At 29.4% G+C, this 20681-nt stretch overlaps 4 protein-coding genes across 12 annotated transcripts; 2 read left to right on the top strand and 2 right to left on the bottom strand.

The window, feature by feature from the left end:
* The first annotated feature begins 330 nt into the window (after positions 1-330).
* Positions 331-3410, top strand: Gint3 (GDI interacting protein 3). Of its 3 annotated transcripts, none has more exons than XM_072003856.1 (6): positions 331-449; positions 1456-1631; positions 1824-1970; positions 2050-2452; positions 2535-2830; positions 2937-3410. In XM_072003856.1, the coding sequence occupies exons 2-6, from the start codon at positions 1555-1557 to the stop codon at positions 3331-3333; spliced, it is 1320 nt and encodes a 439-aa protein (XP_071859957.1). In that variant the 5' UTR covers positions 331-449; positions 1456-1554; the 3' UTR covers positions 3334-3410. The 3 variants fall into 3 exon arrangements, with proteins under 3 accessions (XP_071859957.1, XP_071859955.1, XP_071859956.1); XM_072003854.1 differs by lacking the exon at positions 331-449 and adding an exon at positions 1279-1326; XM_072003855.1 differs by lacking the exon at positions 331-449 and adding an exon at positions 1279-1330.
* Positions 3411-3809: 399 nt separating this feature from the next.
* On the bottom strand, positions 3810-7356 carry LOC139987513 (synaptic vesicle 2-related protein). Of its 3 annotated transcripts, none has more exons than XM_072003845.1 (8): positions 6878-7017; positions 6747-6786; positions 6119-6303; positions 5833-6029; positions 5690-5753; positions 5475-5600; positions 5197-5405; positions 3810-5126 (listed from the first exon to the last, which is right to left on the bottom strand). In XM_072003845.1, exons 1-8 carry the CDS (start codon positions 6878-6880, stop codon positions 4520-4522), a joined length of 1431 nt encoding a protein of 476 aa, XP_071859946.1. In that variant the 5' UTR covers positions 6881-7017; the 3' UTR covers positions 3810-4519. The 3 variants fall into 3 exon arrangements, with proteins under 3 accessions (XP_071859946.1, XP_071859947.1, XP_071859945.1); XM_072003846.1 differs by having other exon boundaries at positions 6639-6786; positions 6878-6986; XM_072003844.1 differs by lacking the exon at positions 6747-6786 and having other exon boundaries at positions 6878-7356.
* A 3496-nt stretch (positions 7357-10852) lies between these two features.
* On the top strand, positions 10853-14803 carry Hsc70-4 (heat shock protein cognate 4). Its single transcript, XM_072004169.1, has 3 exons — positions 10853-11003; positions 11118-11333; positions 12737-14803. Exons 2-3 carry the CDS (start codon positions 11129-11131, stop codon positions 14470-14472), a joined length of 1941 nt encoding a protein of 646 aa, XP_071860270.1. The 5' UTR covers positions 10853-11003; positions 11118-11128; the 3' UTR covers positions 14473-14803.
* A 1225-nt stretch (positions 14804-16028) lies between these two features.
* Positions 16029-20462, bottom strand: LOC139987668 (E3 ubiquitin-protein ligase RNF10). Of its 5 annotated transcripts, none has more exons than XM_072004165.1 (12): positions 20068-20462; positions 19135-19307; positions 18831-19057; positions 18649-18739; positions 18368-18552; positions 18085-18277; positions 17862-17996; positions 17523-17778; positions 17176-17427; positions 16930-17104; positions 16526-16866; positions 16029-16389 (listed from the first exon to the last, which is right to left on the bottom strand). In XM_072004165.1, exons 1-12 carry the CDS (start codon positions 20135-20137, stop codon positions 16298-16300), a joined length of 2190 nt encoding a protein of 729 aa, XP_071860266.1. In that variant the 5' UTR covers positions 20138-20462; the 3' UTR covers positions 16029-16297. The 5 variants fall into 5 exon arrangements, with proteins under 5 accessions (XP_071860266.1, XP_071860269.1, XP_071860267.1 ...); XM_072004168.1 differs by having other exon boundaries at positions 16954-17104; XM_072004166.1 differs by having other exon boundaries at positions 17523-17760.
* Positions 20463-20681: the final 219 nt, after the last annotated feature.

Genomic DNA, 20681 nt, shown 5'->3' with positions numbered 1-20681 from the left:
GGATCTGACCTTGAAAATCAGAATGATTTAGACTCTTGAAAATATTAAAGTATGACGTGGGTAATGTGACATAATAAAGTAAAGGTGAACAAAAAGTGTGCGTTTATTTAATTTAATTAAGAGTTTTTCACATGTGATGAATAGCGTACATGAAAATTCGTGGTCTTGGGTAGAATATTTGGTGGAAACGATCAATAAGCTTACCGATGACTTAGTGGGCTCAACAACGTTTGAGTTAATATTTCACCCGATCAACAGCATAATCAGCAATGAACTTCAACAAAAATTTTCCGATTTTTTTCACAAATTTATTGATTTGGTAGCATTTGACGATTTTCAGTTGCAATTGTTGAAAGTCTTCTTGTTTACATTTGTTAGTACCGTGGCCCTTATTTTCATCGCTTGGTATATTTACGGTCCAAGAATTTCCGAACAATTTATGGAACCAAGTAAGAAAATCATATTTTCGTTTTGATACGTATACATATTCACGCTATAGTGTAGAATAAATTGTATGTATGTATATGCTTACAATATTAAATATATCATTCTCAGAACATGTTTTAATAATACATATGTAATTTTTTTAGACATATTTTAATAGTAAATATATAATTCTCGGAACATATTTTTCGATGACTTTGCAATATACTTAGTATCTATTTGTATGTCCGTTCTTCCTGTTGCTTTTAATCACGTAATAATAAAAGCATATTGTTAAGCAAAAATTTTTATCATTAATTTTACTGGTTTTACTTTACTTTTATCTTGCAGTAGCACACTTTTTATGATTACCAAATAGAACACTGAGGTATTTTAAGTTCAATATGATTTTTGTGCATTTAAATCGCAAAAACTTTTATAAAAGAGACAGTGTAAAAAATTTATTGAGATATTCACAGATATTGCTTTTAGGTTTGTAAAATTAAATGTTCAAAAAGAAGTTAAAAGAGTTTTATACTTGTAATTGTTTTCTCTTCCATTAATAAAAATCAATATAATTACAAAAAAATTGAGGTTATGAAAAACAATGGTATGCCATTGCAAGATTAAGTAAAAATTCTTTTATTTTTGTTGAAGATCAAGGGTAAAAGAGATAAAAAAAAAATATTTTATAATATTCAGTATATGTAATAAACAAATGGTATTAAATGATTAGGAAATTATTTGCTGTTAATTTATAGTATATATATATATATAAAAGTTATAATATCTAAAAATTAAAAATTTTAAAAATTCTTATCTTAATTTTAATGAAAAATATTGTTGTTAACACAGACTCTGTATCAAAAGATTTTGACAGTTCATCTGGTGAATAATTTGTTGGTTAGTAAGTATAAATTATTTTACTAAATATAAAGTAATTGTAAGCGAAGTGGAATTATTTGTGTGTATATATATATCTTTAATACATTATTAATAAATATATATAGAATTTTTCATTTTTCTTTCTAGGTTAAATAAATCCAAAAGAATTGTTTTGAGTAGAAAATTTAAGTTACACGATTGATCTGCTTTTTACAACTTTTTATAATATCAGACCAAATAACAATTATGACAGAAAAAATTAAATCACTTTTTCACAAGGCAAAATTGGATGTGAAATTTATGAATGCTGGAAAAGGACACAAGTAATGTTTATCATAATACATTCTAATTAACTATTTGATTTTAACATAGAGGATAGAAATTTTCAGTAGTTTTTTTAATTATCATTTGAGATACTAGTGAATCTTATGTTTTAAATTTCATATATATCTCAATACTAAGCTAATTATCATTAGTATGTTATATCTTTCGTAACATAAAACTATTTTATACAGATTGACAGAATCAACTAGTAATGATGGATCTACTTCTGTAGTAGAGCCAAGAAAAAGAGTAGAACCTACAAATGAAGCTAAAGTAGCTGGTCAAGCAGCTTTAGCAAGACTGGAAGCAAAAGAATCTAACATAAAAAGATTTAATACGTATGTTTTTCATAAAAAATAATAGTTTTTATTTATAATTTTAAATATAATAACATATTTAATAATATATTATTCATAGATCATATGCAGCTATTAAAGCACAAGTGAAACGAGAATTAGAACAAAAAAGAAAGGCACAACAAAATGTAGAGAAAGATTATGTGCAATCAGAAGAAAAAGCTGAAAATGCAGTTAAGGATAATTCTTTGTTAGCTGTTACCAATGTATACTATCGGTGTCCATATTTATCTGATGAAATATTATCACAAGATGAATGGAAAGTAAAAATAAAAGAATTTTTATATGAACAATTGAAAGAAGATATGGGTTTAATATCATGTTTAATTATACAAAATTGCAATAGTAAAAAGAATAGAATTGATGCTTGTGTTGAAACACTTGGAAAATATCTAGAAAATATTATAAATAATCCAGAGGAAGAAAAGTATCAGAAGATTAGGATGCAGAATAGAATATTTCAAGTAATACTTTTGTTCCTTTAAATAGATTTATTTAAGGAGAAAATAATTTATATACTTATAACTTTTTATCAATATTTTAAAGGATAAAGTGGCCCCAATTGAAGGTGCATTAGAGTTTTTAAATGCTGCTGGTTTTCATCAGAAGAAATTAATGAATAATGATAAGGAGGATGATTTCTTAATTTGTAATGCAGATAATTGCGATATTGAAAACATTACCATGTTATTGGAAGCATTAAAAACTGCACAACCCATTCCACTGGAACTAGACAGAAATCTACAAGTATTGTTACCTATGCAAGCAAACAAGAGAACCGAATTGCCATCAAGCTTTTTCAATTTAACTGCTGAAGATATAGAGAAAGAACAACAACTTCGGTAATTATATATACGTACTGTATGCATTAATACATACAGATTAAATATAATATAAGACTTCATTAAATAAATTATGTTAAACATTTTTCTTTATCAATGTTAATAGAACTGAAGCAGTTGAAAGAGATCAGATGTTAAGAACGAAAGCCATGAGAGAAAGAGACGAAAAACAGAGACTCAGAAAATATAAATTTTCATTGATCCGTATAAAATTTCCAGATAATCTTATTTTACAAGGAACATTTTCTATACATGAAAGTTTTCAAAATGTTGTTAATTTTGTTAGTGAGAATTTGATAAATAACGAGAGGCCTTTCAGTTTAAAAAAGCTCCCTCAAACAATATTTAGTGAAGATTCTTTTGATAAAACATTACTTGAATTAGAATTATTCCCTGCTGTAATATTGATGTTTTTCTGGAAAAGTAAATCAGAAGAAACGAGTCACAACGAATCTGTAGGATACTTAAAGGAAGAGTTACTTTCTATCATACAACCTGCTTAAATTTGTATTATCTAATCTTTACAAACTGTAATTATAAATACTGAAAAAGATAAATATAGGTATCATTATGCGGCTTACTTCTTTTAATATGATAGAAACGATAAAAAGTTGTAATACAAATATTCATTCCAAATTTTAATGGTTCATACAATGAGAATAAAGTCCTGTATAATGCAGATGAAAGAAAGGTAAATGTTTCATATTTCCTTTTCTATCATATTTTTTCAATATTTGTAAGTAAAATTTATATGATTATTCATTTTAAGTATAATTTTTTAAATGACAAAGGATATTATCTAAAATCATTTTCACCAAAAAAAAAAACTTTACAGATAATAGTAGATATTATTAATTTTCTAAAACTAATAAATGTTAATAAATGCTATTGATAATTTCAATTAAAATCTGAAAGTTCGAAATTTGCTTACTACATTATATGGAGATCTGTATATTAAGAATTGATTGCATAAAAAAAGTACAAGATTCTACAATTTATTAAGATTCTTCCAGCATTTGTAAATATATTACATTCTATTTGGGTACACCATAAAGAAATTTCGTACTTAATAAAATTATGATAAATTTATTAATTTGGTATAATTTTGTATTTTCAATTTTAAATCATGAAATAGAAATAATGTGCTTCTTTTTATAGAGATATATATTGTAGTTTTACATGCCTTGTTATTTTTGAACATAAATTATGTTATTGTTGTAATACTAAAACAAATAACAAAAGTTATGGTTTATTGTGTGTACATTAATTCTGCACGTTTGTGCATTTTGGCACTTTTGTTATATATTAATATTTAATATTTTATATATCAGTCTTTGTATATTTCTTATATGTTTAAAACTTACTATCACTGTCTAAAGTGTTACAGAAAAGTAAATACACATATGTTAAATAACTTATGATGTATAGTGTATCCTATTCATTCAAGTAATTTATAAAACTAAATTAGTCAGGAACAAAAAGTAATACTAGTTATGCATATATGTAATTATAACATTGTAAAAACAAAATAAAAGAATATCCAATAAATAGAAACGAATCTGTTTTTCATCATTGGAAAACTGTTAGTTTAACTGCTATGACAGAATGTTATAATGTTGATGAAAATATATTTTCCCTTTTAAAATATTTCAGTAGTAAAAAGAAGAAAAATGGAAAAAGGTTGAAACTTTATCGCGTCTCTTGAGTTGTGTCATTAGATGTATGATTTTTCGTTTCAACAGGTAAAGCAAGAGTAGCTATTGCAGCACATAATGCTGTTGCAGCATAAATTGCCATTGCTCCAGTAATAGACCATTGAAGAAATACTTGTGCTATGTATGGTGTAACCATTGCACCAATTCTAGCCATTGCACTACAAGTACTAACACCGATACTACGTAAATGAGTCGGATACACTTCTGGAGTGTACACATATGCAGCTTGAAACACGCCAGCAATTAAACCTCTAGCTAGAAAAATTGCTAGTGTTAATGCTCCTCTGTTTAATAGACAAGCTCTACCTAAGAAACAGATTAACATAGCAAACATTATTAATTGGAAGGCCATTGTCTTTCTTCTACCAATTTTTTCAATCGCAAAAATAGTGGAAAAAATTCCTGGAAATTCAGCTAACGTTGTCCAAAGAAGATCGATGTAATCACTCCTTTCTAAACGACAATCCAATTGACAAGTATCTTCCTTTTTGTTTTCCCACAAACTACATTGTTCAGATGATGTATGAAATAATTCTGTAGTCATTAATACAACACCATAATAACAAAATGCGGTACTCATCCTAAAATAATGTTATTACCATTATTTATATAATGTATCAAGATATAATATTTACCATATATAGTATTTACCATACAAGCCAAAGCAAGGTAGATGTCCTACACATTTCCTTGCTTAATACATCTTTCAATTTGCCATGATTAACTTGATAAAAGCGATCCATAACTAATCTTCCTGGAGGTAAAGGTTTCTTATTTTCTCTTGCTACTCGTTCTAAAGTTGAAACGGCTTTATCCATTCTTCCGCTCGTTATATCAAATACTGTAGACTCTGGTAACCACTAACAAAAAGTATCAGGTAAAAAATGTCATTTAACACTTGTTATAAATGCTTGATTTTTAATATTTACTGGAGTAATAATAGCAAATACAAGAAGTGGTATTGTTGATAAAATGAGAAGCCATCTCCAACCAAAAGTTGGCATTATTACCAATGCTATTGCCACTTCAAAACAGGCTCCAAGCGCCCAAAAACACTATGAAAAATAATTATTTCATATGAGCAATGTAAATGTTTATATCAAATTTATTTATGAGTGAGTATTACTGAATGAGTAGGACTTACATCTAACAAAATGACACATTTTGCTCTTTGTTTTGCAGGAAGAAATTCTGCATACAATGTTACTCTGAAATAATAACTGATGTTATTCATATCTGCTCTAAGAACACTGATACTTTTATTTATAAGACTTACCAAATACTTACGATTGTGGTACACAACCAATAGCAAAACCAACTAATCCCCTAAGTAATAAAATCCACAGAAAATTTGGCGCAAAAGCACTTAAAAGAGCATAATAAAGTAGTAATATTGCACATAAAGTTAAAGATTGTTTACTACCATATCTATCACTTAAATTACTCCAAAACGTAGAACTTAGCATCATACCAAGGAAAACAACCTGAAATAAATGCAATAATATATTACATAAAAATCATTGGAAGAATTTTATTACATATGACTATATTATTGAACAATGTTCTATTATACCGTGGTTGTTAAAGCTTGTTGATATCTGGTTATACCCCAATCACAATGTAAGGATGGACTTAAAATGCTTAATATTGTTATTTCCATACTATCTACCATCCAACAGAGACCGGTAAATAAAGATAACTTAACTTGAAATTTTCCAAATCCTAATGCATTGATAGCTTGAACAACAGTAAATGTATCTGCCAATGAAATTTTCACAATATTAAGAAAAATATTAAATTTCAATAAAACAAATCGCTTTAGAAATAAATTGTCAGTAGTTATTGTATATAATATTATGTATTACATGTTTAATTATTTACTTATTCAAATTAAAAAAAATACTACATATAATATTTACATACAATATATATATATATATATATGTATAAAATATTTCATGTTATAACATATATAGGCTTAACACATGTAGAAGATTTAAAAAATCAACTTGTTAATTAGAGTTATATTATAAAAAAGAATGTGTCACATGTGACTTTAATAAAATAAATTGTTAGTAACATTTTATTCATACCCAAGAAGAAACTGAATCATCTCAATACCCATGCAAAGGAAAGCAATCCCATTTTTAAAAATCTGATGTTATATTTTCCATGCATAATAAGATATTTACATAACTTACAGTCACCCGCTCCTTTATAGATAAGTTTAAGCAGATTATCCTGTACATAAAAATTGTCAGTAATATTGTAAAGATACATTATAATAATTTACACATGTTACGATATAGATGTTCTTAAAAAAATACTTTACCATCTGGAATAACTACAACAGAAGAAAGTTCCAAAGAGCGTTCAATACAATTTCCAAAATTTCTACTACATCTTGACACATTTCCTGAATTAACATTCAATTCCGAACCACGTAATTCTCCTAATTCACGATAAGGTTCGTTAGACATTTGTGATGCATTAGACATGATCGTTTATATCATATACAAAATAATCAAATATTTAACTGTCACTAGCACAATTAATTGATTTACAGATTACTTCATTAATATTTTCTTAAAGATGAGATTAGATTTGACAATCTGTCAATTACATGAATTAAACAGTCGTATACAATATACACCACGGTCATATATCGCATACATTGTACCAGAGAGAAAATTTCCTCTTTTATTGTATATATGTAAGTCTGGAAACTCCCATAGTGGGGACAAGAGTCTTAATATGGAGAGGTGTACTTTGCAAATCGGTCGTTGATCGTAGCACAAGGATCAATTTGTTAAACTCGTGGGGGTCTTGCAACTTATTTCAAATAACTAAAAAACATGTGCAATTCAATAAAATAAATATTTTTACATTAAAGAAACTTGACTTATTTAATTAAATATTTTAACACAAAATCCAAATTTTGTAACAAACAGATAAAATATTCCAATCTGCACAGCAGGCCTGAATTCTTCGAACTCTTGTCTCTAACTGATTATTTATAAAAAGGATTACGTTGATAACAAATTAGAATAATTGAAATATGTACAATATGATAGAATAATAATAATAAGTAATGTGGATATAGATGATGGTGCCATAAATCTCAATAAAATAATGGTGGTAGGATATGAAAAAGTATTGCATGTCACATTTATTCACATAATCACAAAAAACAGTATCACATAAAATACTAAACATATAGTTCAATATACTATGTATTTAGTTTAAATAAATTGTGAAACGTTATGAAAAGTAAATTAGTTCATATTTTTATCTTCAGTGTACATAGTTATTGTTTTTACCAAAAGATGGCCTTAAATGCAAAAGCTGTAAAAGTTTAATAAATCGATTGCAGTGCTATGGCTAGCGGTCGATCTTTAAAACACCTCATAATATCATGGAGCCTTACTCCCACTACGGGAGTTTCCAAATCTGTATATACAACCGTGCCTATCAGTGCCGTCTGTCGCCTCTCCTTTCCTTTGTTAAATTTTTAAAAGCTTTACTACGGCTATACCATAAACGATAATCTTCTAATATGACAAGATTCGCTGATAACGAGATTTTACGATTATAAACGCTACAACGTATTAAGTTATGAAAGGATTCATGTTATGTCGATGTATGGTAATAAACAATTAAGATCCAATCTCATTTCTAGTTTCTCTAATAATCTATAGTATCTATAGTAATCTATAGTAATCTATAACAAAATACATAATATACGTTATTTAATAAAATAAACTTCATTATGAATTTGAAAAAATATTTTTCGATATATAAATTAATTTTATGAATTACTAAAGAAAATCATAAAAATTTTAAGTACTTTTATAATTAGTTTTACTAAAGGGAAGAAAAGAAAAAAGACGCAAATTATATTATAGAGTAATAACGCAGTTTGCCGTTACAGTTTGATGACGTAGTGCGATGATTATCGTTCTTGAAAAGAAAATACATACATACGTATATATATGTACATATTTACATATATAAGTATGTTGAATGAACGAGATAGATAATTCAATATTCTCTTTCTTGTAAATTTTTACTATCCTTCTTCTTATGCAATAAATTAAAATGGATTAAATAAGATTAGTGAGATTTCATTAATTTTATTAATATATCGAAACCAATGTTATTTACTATAATTTAACAATTCTCATTGTTATTAATCTTTCTATTGAATTCATCCATAATATATATATATATATATATATATATATATAAATTCATTCATAATATAAATTAATATTGTATAAATTAACCTTTTCCCGGTTCTTGTAAAAGTTAGCTAGAATATTCTATAACTAAAAAGGTGAGGTTTTGATCGATTAAATACAGATACAAGATTACCTTAAGTGTGATTCACATTGATCGCATGCATAAATATGTTTAGCGGGATGTATATACTTCAATATAAAACATATATCAAAAAGTATACTTTCATAAAAATGGCTTTAATAAGCAATAAAGTGTACATTTGAAAATGTCTCGATTAAATAACACACATATATTAACGTACAGTAGCAACTATACAGCGTATTGGACGGGTATATATAGCATGACTACATGGGAACGTACTGGAAGATTCTACAATTCGCGAACTCTACCGCAATGCTTACCGTCATTGATTGCATGCACTGTGCTTTGTCACATGGGCTGCGTTCGTTTCCAAGAAAAGTTTCAAGAAAATTCTACAAATTATATAATTCAAACGATACTTCAGAAAATAAGAATAAAATGAGAATATCGCTTTTATCTAATAATTATTATGATTAAAAGAATAGATATGTTCAGCTTTATTGATATCGATGAACAAGTTTTTAACATTCTATGATCTTTTCATACGTTTATACATGGTTTATAATATACATATATCTCTCTTAATAATAAAATAAAATATACCTAATACAGGAAATCTAAAAGCTTATAAAGTACCGTAAAATATTTCATATTCTTTTTTATTATCGTTATTATTATCATTTATGTGTGTTCTTAGAAGCCACATGTTAGCTGTAAAAAAATTATACGTTATGAATACATAATTTACTGCTTTTATTACAATGAAATATAATAAATTTAATATGTCAATTTGCTTAAAAAATAGATTATTTAGTGAAAATACGAATAATTTTCAAATAAATGAAAATAAGTTGTGAAATATAAATGACTTTTTTTTTAATATAACCTTGTGATATTTTCATGGTTATTTAAAGCTTATGATGTTTATATGCATACATATATATATGTATATATACAAACTCATAAGCAGATACATTGTTCATGCGTCACAATTGGTATAAGAATGTGTATGTGTTACATGTTCATTATACATGTAATACAGATTTTCAAGTATATACATAAATGGAAATCGAGAAATGTTTGTTATATTGAATCAATATATCGATGTGACAGCAAGGAAATTTAATAATACAAAAGATATAAAATTCTAGAATAGTCTGTCTATTTGTCCGATTTTATACTATATTAATCATTAATTAATGGCTACTATTAATTTGATAATGAATTTAAATTTATAATGTAGCATAATTTCATTTTAATTTAAGAACGAATATGTGATAGAATATATGTATATTTCTTACGATTTTTCTATCACATTCATTGTTATTATGTCATTGTGATGATGCAGCATTATGATTCATTGAAATTGACGTCTTTTAACGTTGACATATGTACAATATGTATGTACATACATACATATATATTCTATAAATAATTATTATTAGAGATATGTACACTGTACAAAGTGAATACGCATTGTATTTAAATTGTGTGTAATATAATGTAATATAATATTCATTGTCTGTAATATCAGCTTGATTTTCATACATATGTCAAAAGTGACACGATCATAAAGAGAATACATAATCTATAAAGGTTATACAATTGTCACAGAAATTAAGGAATCCTGAAACAAAGCAAACCATAACCATGCATGGATATAAACTTCCCATATACTTGTGTGTGTAACTACACACTTTCTAGAACTAGTTACTAAATTTTTTCCAACTTCCTTGTACTCTACTTCCGTATTATCTGTTGTTCCAGCTGGAAATTGTTCAAAAAATTATTTCGTTTATACTTTGGTCGTTTAAAAAATAGTTACAAGAAATTAAAATAATTTTTGTGTTTCGTAAACTTCTTTCGAATTAATCAATAACTACATAAAATTCCACCATTGATATACGTAGTTCGTGGCGCGTATCCAGTAATGACGCAAGTCTAACAGAATCTAACTTCTGATTGGTTGATAGAAGGTGCTTGAGTAGGAAGAACATTCCAGAAGCGTCCTCTGGGAAAGTAATATATACCGAAATGCGGACACGGGTTCTTCACTCACGTTGCGAATCGTCAAACGGAGAATTTCTTCACTGTCCTACGAAGCGAACTTTTACAAGCGAGTAAAGAAAAGAAAGGTGTGTGTACCCACTGTATCCGTATTTGCTTCTACAATATTTGACACTAATCTAATTGGAAAATCATTTCAACGTTTTGTCCATAAATTTAATTTCCATTTGTATTTTGTACAGAAAAAGTAAAGATGGCCAAAGCACCTGCAGTTGGTATTGATCTCGGCACCACTTACTCCTGCGTTGGTGTATTCCAGCACGGGAAGGTGGAAATCATCGCCAATGATCAAGGAAATCGTACAACACCTAGCTATGTTGCATTCACCGAAACTGAACGGTTAATTGGTGATGCTGCCAAAAACCAAGTAGCCATGAACCCCAACAACACCATCTTCGGTAAGTCTATTTCATCAAATATTTTTCATATTACGTCTTATACGTCTCATACGCCATAAATCTTTCCTTTTACATACTCTGAAAAATTTGTTCCGCGTATGTTTTTGTATTTTTTGTTGATGAAATAGAAATCATTTTTTGAAATCTTGAATACATTTTTGTAAAATTCCATTATCTGATAAACATTTTCTTCAAATTATTTATATCCATTGGAATTGAAATAGATTTGTTAGTACGTGTGTAAAAATACAAAAACTAATTTATAGATTTTGTAATTAAGTATTATGAAACATTTAGAGATTTTTTCGAATGAAAATTTTATAAAATTAATGCTAATGAAAATTTCCATATTATGTAGATAACATTCTTTTTTAACATTATTCAAGATGTATTTTTTTTTTTACTACAGTTTTTGAATTAATTTTAAGCTAGTTTTTAACGATATTAATTAATTTAATTTTTATGAATTGACTTCCAACATTTTTCTGAGTATTTGAATTATTATTGTAGTAACATAATGGGAATGGTTGTAAAATGACAATGGTTTGTTCGTTTTAATTAATGCTAAAATAGCATTATTTTGAAATTTTGTAAATTTGCGTGGAGAATTTTTAATATGGTAGACTATGAGAAGCTCGATCTATAATATGTAATGGATATGCGTTATGTACGCACGCGCAGATGCAAAGATGTTACGGGCATAACTATTAGTGGTCGCCATTGCGTTATCTTTGTTTCGGATTATTATTTAATATATATATGATACTTTTATTGAATTAGAAATTCGAAATGTTACAAGATCCTTCTATTTATCTTATTAACATGATAAATTATTTCAATAAAAATTTTTCACATAAAAGATGATTTTTTATTTTATAGAAGTCTTAAAAATAACGTTGGGGACCGGTTGCTCTGAGAAGCATATAGCCTATATATAGACAAGCATATATAATACGAATTCCCGCGTGTTTTTGGAGCGATTGAAAAGATTTAAAGCGACTAGTATTATATTTAATATACTGGTAACGGTTTCGTATTATTCAAGCATGTAATGCAAAAAAACATTCATAATATTTTGTTTATAGCATCCATTGCCTTTTTTATTGGTTCATTTAACAGTAGTTCGTATCTTTTATAAGATAGTATTTTATAAGATAGATAATCGTAGATCGTATATTTTATAAGATAGATAATCGTAGATCGTATATTTTATAAGATAGATAAGATGAATTCGCGTTTTGAGTCCTCACATTGTTAATATAATAAAAAATAGCACAAACGCTTATTGCGTTAAAAATGTTGCAACGACATTGAAATTATAATCAAATTTTATATTCAAAACTTAAGTTTTAAATTGAGAATACAAAGGATAAAGAAGTATTTAATTTTTTACTTATTTTCAGATGCCAAGCGTCTCATAGGCCGCCGTTTCGAGGATCCCACTGTTCAGGCTGATATGAAACATTGGCCCTTCACTGTTGTAAATGATGGTGGCAAACCCAAAATTCAAGTATATTACAAAGGAGAGACGAAGACTTTCTTCCCTGAAGAAGTGAGTTCAATGGTCCTGGTAAAGATGAAGGAAACTGCCGAGGCATACCTTGGCAAGAGTGTCAGCAATGCCGTGATCACTGTACCTGCTTACTTCAACGACTCGCAGCGTCAGGCAACCAAGGACGCTGGCACCATCTCGGGTTTGAATGTTTTACGTATCATCAACGAACCCACCGCTGCCGCCATTGCTTACGGCTTGGATAAAAAAACTACCACCGAGCGCAACGTCCTAATCTTTGACCTTGGTGGTGGCACCTTTGATGTCTCAATTTTGACCATCGAAGATGGCATTTTTGAGGTCAAATCAACAGCAGGAGACACTCATCTTGGCGGCGAAGATTTCGACAATCGTATGGTCAATCACTTTGTCCAAGAATTCAAACGCAAATACAAGAAAGATCTGACTGCAAATAAACGTGCCCTTCGTCGTTTGAGAACAGCTTGCGAACGTGCGAAACGCACTTTGTCTTCGTCTACTCAAGCTAGTATCGAAATTGATTCACTCTATGAGGGAATTGACTTTTATACCTCAATCACCAGAGCTCGATTTGAAGAGCTTTGTGCTGATCTCTTCAGAGGAACACTCGAGCCAGTGGAAAAATCATTACGGGATGCCAAAATGGATAAGGCTCAGATTCACGATATTGTTTTGGTTGGTGGATCCACGCGTATTCCTAAGATCCAAAAGTTACTGCAGGACTTCTTTAATGGGAAGGAATTGAACAAGTCTATCAATCCTGATGAAGCTGTAGCTTATGGAGCTGCTGTACAAGCTGCTATTCTACATGGTGACAAGTCTGAAGAAGTACAAGATCTACTGCTTCTTGATGTAACACCTCTATCTCTTGGTATCGAAACTGCTGGTGGTGTTATGACTGCCCTTATCAAGAGAAATACTACTATTCCAACAAAACAGACTCAAACCTTCACTACATATGCTGATAATCAACCAGGAGTATTGATTCAAGTTTATGAAGGTGAACGTGCTATGACGAAGGATAACAACTTATTAGGTAAATTTGAGCTCAGTGGTATTCCACCAGCCCCTCGAGGAGTTCCTCAGATTGAAGTCACATTTGACATCGATGCCAATGGTATTCTGAATGTCTCTGCAGTGGATAAATCTACTGGGAAAGAGAACAAAATTACCATTACCAACGACAAAGGTCGTCTTAGCAAAGAAGACATTGAAAGAATGGTCAATGAAGCTGAAAAATATCGTAGCGAGGATGAGAAACAGAAAGAAACTATCGCTGCTAAGAATGGTCTTGAGTCTTACTGCTTTAACATGAAGAGCACAGTGGAAGATGAGAAACTCAAGGATAAAATCAGCGCCAGTGACAAGCAAGTTGTATTGGATAAATGCAACGATATCATTAAGTGGCTCGATGCCAATCAGTTGGCTGATAAAGAAGAATATGAACATAAACAGAAAGAATTAGAGGCTATATGTAATCCTATTGTTACAAAGTTGTATCAGGGTACTGGAGGAATGCCTGGTGGAATGCCTGGAGGTTTCCCAGGAGCAGGAGCTGGTGCTCCTGGTGGTGGCGCATCTGGTCCTACTATCGAAGAAGTCGACTAAATTGTTGCTCGCTTGCCACTGCCTTCTCCATGATTTATTCCTATGCAGAGGATAACATCAATTCGAAAAACATAGAATTTCACAGCTGCGGTTTTCATTCATGAGTATTAATTTATCTAGGTTTCAGTTTTCTCTTCTACTACATCGTAAAAATTATTTTAGATTTATTTATTCTGTTTTTGTAAAACTAGCCAAATAATTTTCAATAGATTACAATGCGTAAAAAATAACTTTATTGTACTTATAATCCGATAATGTCGATAGAAGATCAGTTGTGATGATTTTCTATGTTCAAAAAAACATGAAAATATAAGACAATCCCTGAAACTTACATATTTGTTTACAATTTATTACCTTTTCTAAGTGAGAATCTAAAAGAGTCAGTGGTTTGTTAACACACTTAGCCAATCGAATAGTGGAGATCTCTCCACTGTGAAGTACATCGTGCATGACAGAATGGGAAGATCGCCCTTTTTGACCTTAACATCGCGTTTTCTTTTTTTTTTTATTATTATCAATTATTGTTTACCTGGAATTATTCCCAATTAATTGCGCTACCTTTGCTGCTTTTATAAAGTACAGTATATAATAAAATACACCAATATAGTGGTGTTAAAATAAATTAAAAAGTTACACTATCAGTTATGATTAAATAAAGTTATAATCGAACGATACCCCACACTGTAAAAAAATATTAAAATGCATTATGAATTTTTAATTTTACCTATATTTTTTGCATAAACTACAAAAGATAATTGTTATATACTTTTAATTTGATGTTTTGTATAAACAATATGTGAAATCATTAAACAAAATCATTACTGTAAAATATAATTGACCACTTAAATCATTTTTAGATTTCTTTGTTTTTGAAATAGTGAATATTAATCCGCATTGCTTGGAAAATTGCGCGGAGGACAACGTTTAAGTTGGCTTGCCATTGCGGTGAGAAACGTATAGCTCACTGTGGCGCGCGCGGTTGGTTAAGTATTAAAATGAACTTGTCATAATATTTTGAATAAATTGGAATATCCAATTCCATAGAACGTCACTTATATGACTGTCGAACTACCTCAATATTAAATATATTTTATTGTAGCAAATAATTTTATAGTCCATCCCAAAAACGATATTTTAAGTAATTTAAAAACAAAGTTAGTGAGAAGAATTCGGTAGTAACAATTAAATTTTATGAACTTTTTCGTAATTCTTTAGTCTTTTGTACAGAAAAAAAGGAGACAAATTATATAATAAAATATAAAGAAGGAGAATACAGAGAAGCATCAAAAATTAAAATGTAAATGAGTTCAAAAAGATAAAAATTATTTTAGCTGCAGTTATTGAGCAAATAAAAAGTTCATTTCTATTCAAAAATTTTAAAGAGGTCGTGGGAAGTTTTTTCAAAACTTAAATTTGTCCTATATTTTTCATTAACTATACAGCCAAATAAGTGATTCAACCATGGTGTTCTTTATAGAATAAGAAATAGGAAGAGTTTCTTGTTTATCTTTTTATCAATTTGAATTGTAACAGTCATTGTAATAAAAGACTCAGAATACTTTCCATGAAACTAAATTTTATTTGCAAGCACAACAGACCCGAATGTTACAGGAAACAATTGTTCAATAATTGATAATATAATGATGAAAGTTTCACAAATGGAGGATAATATATAATTACATGTTACGATTTATACTAGAACTTGATAAATTTCCTAACATATACCCGAAATAATCTGAAATATAACACGCGGTAATAAAATACACAATGGAAACGCGAAATTCGAAAATAATAACGTACAGTACAAGCATTATCATGAAAAGAATTAAGATTCATGTGCCATAGTAGTTGCAAACAATACGGTTGATTTCCCTTTCTTCTTCTTCTTTTTCTTTCCACCTCCATTTTTCTCTGTTTCTAAAAAAATAAATAGATATCAAACTTGAATTGTGCTTATTAATTATTTATAAATAAAAGATACAATTAGATGATTCACACCTCAAATAAAATGATAAACTAATATATATAATTATAGTTACAATATAGGACTTACCTAACTTAGTTTGTTGTAAAGCAGCTGCTAAAGCATCACCAAAATTCCGACTGTTTGATGGTACTGAGATATAATCTTCTTCTTCTTCGGTGTTTCTCGAGGGCGTTTGAACAGTCAGACTAGAATATTGTTTCCTATGTGTGGAGTTAATCGATGGCCATAGTGTTTGCGATTTCAAACGTGTACCAGTATTTCGCAACATTTCTGCAAATGATGGTCCCTGTTCGTGAACAACATTATCAGTTTGTCTAGATGCAACCATTTCGTCAAATGTGTTGGAAGATGGACTACCAGCTACGCTTGAAGCCGCTGTAGATTCTGGTGGTGACGAAACATTTTCCCTGCAAACATATTGAATGTATGATGGAATGTGATACGATAGTGTATTGTGTAAGTATATATACTCAAAGAACAATAACTCTGGCTGCCAGTCAGGAAAATGTTGCTGTGAATCAATGTGTACAGCAGGAGTTGGATATCTTCCCATTCGCTTATTTTCTTCCTCGGTAATTTGTTTTTCTCTTTTTCTTTCGTCACGTTCTCGTTGTTGCCTATGTCTGTGCCTCAGTGTCAACTGATCTATAACGAATCATAACATAGATTGAAATATCAATAGAAATTAAGAACTGCAAATACAACGAAAAAATTACCTTGAAATGAAGATAAAACCTCCTCTGACACAATTGGTGGCTTTAATTCAATTTCAGCTACCTCGAATTGGCAAGTTAATGGCAAGTGACATAAGTATCTTAGTCTACGTCTTAGATCTTCTGTAAGACTTCCTCCCTCTTTTTCGAGGAGTTTTCCCATTATTACACGAGGGGAATTTTCAAGACTGCCATATTGCATTTCTAACATTTTTACATTCATCGCATGAAGATACAGATGCTGCCCATCTTCCGCTGAAAATCATACACGTATATTAAATATAATTTTTCATAAATAAATTAAATATTATAAACATAAATAAAAATAATAAAAAGTATTTATTAAGGACCTTGGTAAAAATAAAAGAATTTTGGTATGTCTGGGGTTAATTGAACGCCGTTAGACGAATTTTCCGCAGATTTTAATATTTCTTCATCCACATCCTTTTTATTCCTTTTTATTGAAGTATTTGTTTCTTCATAGTCTTGGGATCTTGATTGAGATAAATGTTTCTCAATATCGGCTTTTTCTATTTGTAATTTGTAGGCCAATGTTGAAGTTTCATTCAGAGGAATTTCTGATTTTACCTGTAAAAAATTTCTTTTCTTAAAGAATTTTGCTATTCGCAAAAACTTTTACTTATAATGCTTTAAGTTAGAAAGTAAAAGTCTATTTTGATTAATTTTACCCTTTGTAATAATTCCCCTTCTCTTTTCGAAAGTTCATCAAGCGCCTGTTCAAAATAACAATTTTCCGGAGAATCAGGATTATCTGATAGTTCAAATTTCAACTGTGTACGTTCACATTCAATGATATTCATCACCTGAATTATAATTCATGACACGAATAATAATTAGCATTGACAGTTTAAAATTTTTACACTTTGATTTTTGGAAGACTCAGGAACTTACATCTTCTGTACTTGCAATAAGGAGTTTTGAATACACTTGATTACTATTAGTCTCCGATAGTGGGAAAAAGTTTGTTGGATTTTGGATTAGAGATCCAACAGGTACTGCAAGCAGTGATCCTTTTTCACGGCGCATCAAACGTAAAGTGATAGTATCTCCTAAATTTAACGTACTTTGAGTGACTTCGTTAACACTGAAATAGAAAAGAAAAAAGAGAGTTTTAATTCCTTCACAAAAATTTAATTAAAAAATGTATTATCATTTATACATTCAAATAAATTACCTTTTTAAATCAGATTTTTGAACAGATTCATAACAAATAGGACATTTACGCGAGGGTTTATCAGAAAGTGATAAATAATGAAGGATACACGGCCAACAATAGACGTGACCACAACGTGTTATTTTTCCAGCAACTGGTGGATACAAACATATCGGGCATGATAAGTTTTCAGAACTGTGAAGTTTCTAAACAATAAAATTTCATGATTATCATGATTATCATGATTATTATTAAAATAGACAAAATGTAAAAAATCTTTTACCAACATATTTATAACTTACAATTTGTTCTATCAATTTCCAGTCAACTAGTACATCAGGATCACTTAAATATAATGTATAATTCCCATTGGCATTTACAACAAACTGGCAACTAAAGAATAGTAAAATAATAAAATTTATGTTAGTATGTTATTAATACTGTTAATTTTATATCATTGTCAGTATAATATAAAATATGTTACCTAGCTTGCAAAAACTGTTCTTTGTTGTATTTATGGCGTTGCACTGGTGGAAGGTATCTATTACTGTTCCGAGGCAAACCTTTTATCGATTTTCTATGATTCCATGTACCTGAACCACCTTGTATTTCACGTGATTCATAATGAAAATTCAGCAGATGATTCAAGTTTTGCTTTTTACTTCCTTGGGCCACTACTGAGCCAGGCTCAGCTAATTCTGCTTGCACTACCTAAAATTTCAAATAATTTGAATCTAGTCTTATATATAAATTAAATATGCCAAATACAAACGAATGTGGGAAGTAACCTTGGTATCCTCCTTTGAACTGCCATGATACTGTCCTTTAGGTTTTGGTCTCTTATCAAAATTTTTTGTTTTTTGTACATTACACTTCCTTGATTGTTCAGATTTTGAAAAATTGCTAGTACCTGCTGATTCACGTCTGCGCGAGCTCCTTGGAAAAAGTTTGTTTATAATATCTACATAAATAATAATTTATAATTTTTTAAGTTTTTTTAATAAGACACTGGTATAATTTCAAACTACGCATATATATATATATATAATGAAAAATGTTTCAGATAAAAATTGAATGTTTTGAAGAGGATATAATTTTATGTGATTAGTTTTTTACAGGAGGATGCGTAGAGGACATATGAAGGTCAAGTTTGCCGTTCTAGATGGAATAATATATTTTTGATCACGTTAGTTGATCTAGGTCATAATTCTATATAAAGAGGTATTAAATCTCTTCTTATAAAAAAACATTAGTTTAGGAGATATTTTAACTTCAATTATTCAACAATAATTAAATATTATATATATACTATTTTTGAAGTAGACACCTATACTAGATTATACATCATTCAAAACCTTTTAATTTTGTTTAATGAAATTCCTTTTTATCTTCTATCGTTCCAGAACTATAGCTTGTCCCAGTTGCGTGGGATACCTTATACAGAATTAATTAGTATTTAAATTTGTATATATATTACAAGAATGTTTCATATCTACCAGTCTATGAATTCTCAAAGAATTCAGTGGATTATACAGATAATTAAAATATTTTATCAAAATAGATTCAGTTACAAATAGATATAATGAGTAGTAGAGATCAGTATTTCTAAAAGAAGTCATAGGACATCAGAAATAAATGTCTTTTTTGTAAAAAGTAAGCAACTAAGACGTCAGCGAAATGGTGACGTCGTTATCGAAGCAATCAACATTCGGATAACGCACCTTGGTTTTTTTTAGCATCAGCAGGAACCCCCTTTGCGGAGGATTGCGGAAATTTCGTATTTTTTTCCATTTCTGGCACGAAAGCGTTCGTGCTGAATTCCAGAGTTGTTGAGGCTACGGTTTCCTCCGTATGGAGAAACAATGTATTTCTGCAGGACCTTCATCTTCTTCAATAAGCCATGTTTCGTTATCGTCAAAGGTGAAGAAAAATTCCTTGAGATGCCGATAGTTCACGGCCGATGTGACGGTACTAGGGTGACAAAAAACACAGGTGTTAACAGAGCAAAAGCTCTGCTTTGCTTTTCGTCGTAAACGATGATGTTCCCAATTTCTGGCTCAACGGCCAAAAGCGATCGCGATCTCGTCGCTATGATGGCGACGAAACTGATGACTTGCGCAAGCAGTAATACGTGATACAAATCAAATACTAGAATAATTTACAGACATTTTGATCATGAGCTAATATTATTAGTGTGGATTTTGATTCTTTTTTTATCTCTATAGATACACATTAAAAATAATGTATGTATATAGAATGCGTAATTTTCGATACGACATTGATGGATAATATAATTTAACTTCCGTTTTATAAGAACTTTCGTCCAAATTCTATT

The sequence above is a fragment of the Bombus fervidus genome, chromosome 5 (assembly GCF_041682495.2).
Source record: "Bombus fervidus isolate BK054 chromosome 5, iyBomFerv1, whole genome shotgun sequence".
Taxonomy (NCBI): Eukaryota; Metazoa; Arthropoda; class Insecta; order Hymenoptera; family Apidae; genus Bombus; species Bombus fervidus.
The sequence above is the reverse complement of the archived record's forward strand: the minus strand, read 5'-3'. Positions and strand labels throughout refer to the sequence as shown.